This window comes from Echinops telfairi, unplaced genomic scaffold (genome assembly GCF_000313985.2).
Source record: "Echinops telfairi isolate 266 unplaced genomic scaffold, ASM31398v2 ScPeMD7_5927;HRSCAF=6808, whole genome shotgun sequence".
Lineage (NCBI taxonomy): Eukaryota > Metazoa > Chordata > Mammalia > Afrosoricida > Tenrecidae > Echinops > Echinops telfairi.
Window position 1 is genome coordinate 1,090,314 of NW_022109827.1, and position 7,128 is coordinate 1,097,441.

Genomic DNA, 7,128 nt, shown 5'->3' on the forward strand with positions numbered 1-7,128 from the left:
TATTAAAGAGCTGCATGTACATCACCACAACCAGTTCCAGAACATCCTCCCTGCTCATGCATTCATTATTTGCTGCCCGCGATTTCCCTCCAAACTCCTCCTGCCCATAACCCCAGTAAGTCATTACATCAGTTATTCTCTTTATACTTCTGAGTGGCCATTTAAGGCACTTTGTGCTGCTCCAAATGGTGAGAAGTAATTTATTTAATGTAAATATTCCTGTGTATTTAATATGTGCACAAATGTGTCTAAAAACACAATACAGTAACATCTGGCCAGCTTCCCTGGCTGCGCATTTCACTGCGGACACTGGAGTCAAGTTCACTGCTGGTTGCTATTCCTGTGAGAGAGGAAGACCTCGAACCCATTCTCAGACCAATCATTTTTATCATATTGTCCAACTCTGGAAGATAAGGATGTCCATCCAAATGAGGTCAAAGTGGATTCTTCTTCTATGTATTGTATTACATAGAAGAGCCCTGTATTGGGTAGCTCACTGCCAGGTCAGCAGTTCAAACCCACTAGTTTCTCTGAAGGAAAAAGATGAGGTTTTCTGCTCCTGTAAAGATGTACAGCCTTGGAAATCCAAAAAAGGCGGTTTTACTCTGTCTTAGAGGTTAATGAGTCAGACTTGACTCTATGGCAGTGGGGAGTTGCTTTGAAGGGGGTGCATTGTATTGAATGGAGAAACAGTGGGAACATGGGGAGCAGACGCAGTGTGGCGTTTCCAAGTATTCTGAGATTGAGAAATGGAGTCTTTTTCAATGGGTTCAGTTGGTCAGATAACTATTCTCTTTCGGGAAGTCCTCAGATTTATAGCTTCAAGACTCATTGCCTGCAAGTGAGAGCCTCTCTTAAGTTCAGTCCTTATTACCAAACATCAAAGACAGGATCATGGTAAACGTCTTACATGGCCCACAAGATTAAAGGATCGTACTCCGAAAGGCCTTTCTTATAGAGAAAGGTTTATGTTGTTAACAGAGTGAAAAAATATGAGACACTTTTCAGATCAAAGACTACTGTTTAGAATGAGTCCCAATTGGGCTATCATTTTGTCAAGTCAATTACATTAAACAAATTACTAAAGTCTGGAGCTGGACTTCAAAGACCCAACCTTATGTTCTGAAGTTCAGATGAAACTAGTACAGGTCTTAAAATAAGCTCTTGTGAGTCATCAAAACATTATTTAGCAATTAAGATGGGTAGAGAATATATTTTTAAAGACATTTAAAGGAATCCTTCTGCCGGATCTCGGCTGAAGATACCGTAACCACTCCCTGGAGGTGTAATTTTATCATTATGCCTCCAGTAACGGACAATGACCCTGAGCCATAGGCTTCTGCTGTACGGAATTGTCTAACTTTATGAGCCAAGGACGCCAAAGGCAGTTCCTCTCCTTACCAAAAGGCATCCGAACTGCTGCAAGCACCAGCCTTCCTAACTCTGAGAGTTCCCTAGCAACCGAGCTGGCTCCAGGCTGGAGTGTCCCACTTTCCAGGGAACATTTCACCTTCTTACCCTGGGCTGCTTCATGGTGACTGTTCCACCCCTTGAATGCAGCATCCGAATCCTGGGTCTAACTGGACTCTGGTATTTGGCTATATGGTATTCTGTCCGCAGAAAGAATTCCGTTAGGCAGCATCCAGGGCTCTGGTGGCACAGTGGGATAAGTAGACTGAAAATCTCAGTGCTATCGAGTCCTCTCTGACTCATGGCCAACCTTTGAGGCGGAGCAGAACTGCCCTTGTGGGTTTCTGAGGCTCTTTACGGCAGGAGAAAACCTCATCCTTTCCAGTGTGGGATAAATACAGGCCTGCTTGTAACCACCAGCCACTCTGAAAGAGAGCGATGAGGCTGTCCCGGTAAATATCTAGTTTCAGAAACCGTATAACGCAGTGCTGAGTCAGAAGCAATGTGATGGCCGTGGATTTGGTTTGGTGAGCCTCCAAGGAAGGAGCTCTGGCGGTGCTGTGAGGCAGCTAACCACAAAGTCCGTGGTGCTCCTTGAGAAAGGGAGGCATCTGCTCCTGTAAGGATTTCCAGCTTGAGAATCCCAGTGGAGGTCTGCTGTGCCCTATAGGGTCACTCTAAGTTAGAATCAACACAGTCATAGTGGGTTTGGGGTTTCCAAATCCTCATTCTCTGAAAACCTAACTGGGAGAACAGTTCCCACTGAAATCAACAATACAAACGTCCAAACTTGGTCTCCACTTGACCTTGGAATACCTGCAACTGCAATTCTAGAACATCTGTCATGCTGACCTAAGAATTTAACTGAAAACAGGGTTATCCTAGAATCATTAGCTCTACACACACAGACACTCATATATAAGCCGAGTTTTTCAGCACATTTTAATGCAGTTTTTGTGGTAAAATTAGGTGCCTCGGCTGATATTCAGGTCGGCTTATACTGAGTATATATGGTATCTATTACAAAAGCATTAAGTGAAAAAATTATATGTACATGATAGAAATAGTTAAGGAGCTAACATTATTTTTGGTGGTTTCCGAGTTTTAAAAAATCAAAGACATGATGAATTTTCATGAGAAACCTTTCCTCAATGGCTATGTGTGCCACTGCAGAAAGAAGGCACATCCCAATCTTCACTGAAACGAAGGGTAGCGAGGCGCTTTCCACCAGAAGCAAGCAGCTCTTTCGTGCATTTCTCGGACTTTGCGGGCAGACAGCAAGCAGCATGGCCCCTAAATGCCCCTTCGAGCCTGCCGCAAATGAAGAACCCTAAGGTTAAGGGGACCCCGCTCCCTCCCACCCACCCCCCCCTCGAAGGAAGAAAAAGAACACCAGGAAGCAATTGAACATATTGATGAGGTACAGAATGAAATAGACAGACTTAACGAACAAGCCAGTGAGGAGATTTTGAAAGTAGAACAGAAATATAACAAACTCCGCCAACCATTCTTTCAGAAGAGGTCAGAATTGATCATCAAAATCCCAAATTTTGGGGTAACAACATTTGTCAACCATCCGCAAGTGTCTGCATTGCTTGGGGAAGAGGATGAAGAGACTCTGCACTATTTGACCAGAGTTGAAGTGGCAGAATTTGAAGATATTAAATCAGGTTACAGAATAGATTATTTTGATGAAAATCCTTACTTCGACAATAAAGTTCTCTCCAAAGAATTTCATCTGAATTAGAGTGGTGATCCATTCAAAATCAACTGAAATCAAAATGGAAATCCGGAAAGGACTTGAGGAAGCGGTCCAGGCAGACACAGAACAGAGCCAGCAGGAAGAGGCAGCATGAAGAACCGGAGTTTCTTTACCTGGTTTGCCCACCACTCTGATGCAGGCGCAGGTGAGTTAGGAGAGGTCATCAGAGATGACATTTGGCCAAATCCATTACAGTACTATGTGGTTCCTGATATGGATGATGAGGAAGGTGAAGGAGAAGATGATGACGACGACGAAGGTTTAGAAGATATTGATGAAGAGGGGGATGAAGACAAAGGGGATGAAGATGATGACGAGGGAGAGGAAGGAGAGGAGGATGAAGGAGGATGACTAACAGAACACTGATGCATTCCAACCTTTTTCAACTTTCTTCAGTCCCTGGGAGCAAGTGGTCTTTTTTTGTTTCTTCCTCTCATGCACAGTCGCCCTGTTCTTGAGGTCTCTTTTCTCTACACCATGGTTCTCAACTTACTTGGGGGTGGGGGGTATAATGCCTGGTGTAGAATACAGTGGAAAAGAATCTCTACCCCCTTGTGTTCAAATTAATTTTTATCCCTTCCTGTCTGAATACTATGGAATCAACACGCCACTGTGCTCTGTGGGAAAACAGAAAACCCTCTGCTCCCTTGGCCCTGCTGGCAGCTGGAAGGTGCTAGGCCCGTGTAGCAGTGCATAGAATTCTAGCTTCTTTCCTCCTTTCTCTGTATATTGGACTCAGAGATTACACTGTGTCTCTATGTGAATATGGACAGTTAGCATTTACCAACACGTATCTTTCTACTTTCTCGTTTAAAAAAAAGGAAAAAAAAACTTTTAAAAAAGGGGTTATAGAAGGTCAGCAAAAGGTGGGTTTGAGATGTTTGGGTGGATTAAATGGGCATCTTGACAACATGGCTTCTCCTTTGGCATGTTTAACTGTGATGTTTAACAGACATCCTTGCAGTTTAAGATGACACTTTTAAAATAAAATTCTCTCCTAATGACTTGAGCCCTGCCACTCGATGGGAGAATCAGCAGAACCTGTAGGGTCTTCTTTGGAATTGACATTCTCTATTGTCATTTTGTTCCTGTTTATTTATTTATTTATTTTTGTTTCACTGGAAAGGGAAGATGCTCAGTTTTAAACGTTAAAAGTGTACAAGTTGCTTTGTTACAATAAAACTAAATGTGTATACACACAAAAGAAACTAAGGGTAGCAAAGCCAGGGCCAGACAATTCCTTCTGTTGATTGGAAGGGACATATTGAGGACCTTGCATCTCTCCACTGCCTAGTCTTTTCTCAGTACAGAGGGCAGTGGCTCCTCTCCGCTTTCAAGGTGATCTTGTGATGAAGACCTCATAGGGAACGAGGCTAAGTAAACACCAGATAAGCCCAGGATGTGGAACAAACCAGAGTCCTGGGCTTGGGACTTGTCAGCAAACACTCCTAATGAAGGACCCATCATGGACATTTATCCTATTTAATGTAGCTCTGCTTCTAGATGACTTGCAATTACTTACATGGAAAATCTAGCATCATTTTAGCTAAGTATCTGTGACACATATTTTATCACAGAATATGCAAGCTAGTCAAATGCTATGTGTATTTGGAAGTACTAACAACTTGGACAAGATGCTAAATTCATCAGATTTTTAAAGGCCCCAATCCTGTTTCTAACACTCCATCTCTATCTCCAAACTCGCTCTTTAGTGAGTGTCATACAAGCCTGTCTCAGGTGGAGCATGAGTCAGTAGGAAGCACCGAATGGCCACTACAATGCATCATAGACCAAACGAAAAGCTTGATTTTCATGTCAATTCTGCTTTCACTTGCAACAACAGTAACTCAGCTTACAGGAAACAGACTCTAAGTTTCCAGGGTTTAACGTTTTATTAGAAAAATCACACACGAAATTAAAAAATCTATCAAGAATATCTCATTCAGCAAATTCATTTTATGCATGGGTTAGCATGGAAAGAGAAGTGATGGCAGAAAGTCTTAGACAACAAACAGCTCTGCAAAACCAGTCCCTTAAAAACTAACAACACCATGTGCTTTCAATACAGGACAACTGTAGTCCCATTTTCCAAGCTTCGATTGAGGGTTTTCCATCATTGGCTAGACATTTAAGTTTTCCCTATACCAAGCTTCAAGATATATGTCATTTCCTCAATTACCAAATACTTCATTCCCCAAATGTTTAAAGCACATACTGCACAGCCAGGTGTCTCTGTTACTTCTTTTTTGCTAAGTAATATGAAACTGCTTCAAGGGTCAATTCAAGTTCAAGCCCATTCCAAAGTCCTAACATTGGATATTTGTCTTTGTTTGCTTTATGGGAAGAGTGCTTGAGTCATCTTTAGCACACAATTGAGGTGATGATGATGAGCTTTTTGAATTTCTCGGTGGTGTTTAGTATACTAGAATAATTAAATTATATCTGAATTTCTAAGACTAAAAAGACAAGCAGATGTCTCCTCTTTTTATTGTTCCATCAAGGACATGCTGTAGCCCTGGCAGACGCTTACCATCTGTCTCTGCGCCGTGCTAGCCAGGCTCCCAGAGCCGCCCCGTGGGGAGAGGCAGTGACAGGAAGCATCTCTCGCAACTTCTGCGGCACTAACATGCTACACAGTGGGCCTTTGCACCGAGTCCTCCCAACCCTCTGCCTGGGTCAGCTCCTAATACAATGGTTTGGGAAGAGAGAAGAAAATAATGTAAAAAGCAACAGCCTTTGTAGGAATAAAGTCTCTGAAGGTGAAGGCATTCATGGTCCATTCTCTTCGGTCACACACACGACAGAGGCAGCACTCCTGCTTATCCTGGGGGGAAAACTAGGTAAGTGTGTGTGTGACAATTGTGAGCAAAGTTGGCTAAGATATTCCAGGAGATTAGAAAAACTAAATGCAAAGCACTATTTTTTTTGGAGGTGGGGGGAGAGGCTGTTAGGGGATTGAGTTCCAAAGTCTTCCAATCGAAAGTCAAAATGCAAGGAAGAAGGGGGTGGGGCATCAACAAGGTCAGCTCTTCTGGAATTACCGTGGTGGAAAGCCACCCCTGTGCGCACCTCCACGGCCCCCTCTAAAGCCCCCCCTTTCTCCTCGGAAGTTTGACCGATTTCTTTCCCGTCCACGGCCAGCAGAAGTTCCGCCTCTTCCTCCACCCCTGGGCGCTCCACCTCCCCGATCAGATTTAGATTTGGGGGGTGGGGATTTGGGTCGAAGTCTCTCGATCTCTTCTGTACATCCAGTCAAGTAGGAATTTGGAGCGCTGAAATAGGATGCATAAGTCTCCGCATTGTAGTTACTATTTGTAAGAGTTGGTCCAACTGTTAGCCAGCCTGAAATGGAGAAAAACCAGGTTACCCTTTTTTCTTTTCCAATTCTCCTCTTGGTATTTTAGGGCCTAGTTCCAATTCCCACCATATTCCTAAAGCTGTCCCTCACTCAAGGTTGACCTCCTTTACAGAATTATAGTCACACATGTTACACAGAATCATACCCCTATCAGAATGATTTGTTTACATAGGAATAAATATATGCATACCACACAGGTAAAGGTACTCATTAAGCTTTCCTACCTACCAGGGTGTGAATAGGTGATGTGCAAAAGGCACAGTATGATTTACTAGCAATCTCTTCCTTCACATAGTTTGTATGTTAGGGTTGTTAGGTGATGCTTGGTTGGTTCTGACTCACAGAGACCCTATGTACAACATAACAAAACACTGCCTGGTCTTGAACTCTCTTCATTATTGCAAAACTTGCAGCCACTGTGTCAATCCATCTCATTTTTATTTATATACACATATGTACCTATTTTCATATATGCAGGTTTTTATATACATATATAAAATATACTATGTGAAGGGAAAAATACCAGGTAGCTTCTACTACCCCATTTACCTCTCACCTCTTGATACCGTGATAGGCAGTAAAGACCACTGAGTACACC

The 7,128-nt window shown here is 42.9% G+C and overlaps 1 protein-coding gene and 1 pseudogene across 1 annotated transcript in view; one reads left to right on the plus strand and one right to left on the minus strand.

Moving 5' to 3' along the window:
• Positions 1 to 3,523, plus strand: part of LOC101647696 — an 18,056-nt pseudogene extending 14,533 nt beyond the window's left edge.
• A 1,522-nt stretch (positions 3,524 to 5,045) lies between these two features.
• Positions 5,046 to 7,128, minus strand: part of METTL14 (methyltransferase 14, N6-adenosine-methyltransferase subunit) — a 42,826-nt gene continuing 40,743 nt past the window's right edge. The window contains exon 11 of the mRNA XM_004715945.3: positions 5,046 to 6,514. Coding sequence (XP_004716002.1) covers positions 6,210 to 6,514 — 305 coding nt within the window. The 3' untranslated portion in view covers positions 5,046 to 6,209. The remainder of the gene's footprint in view (positions 6,515 to 7,128) is intronic.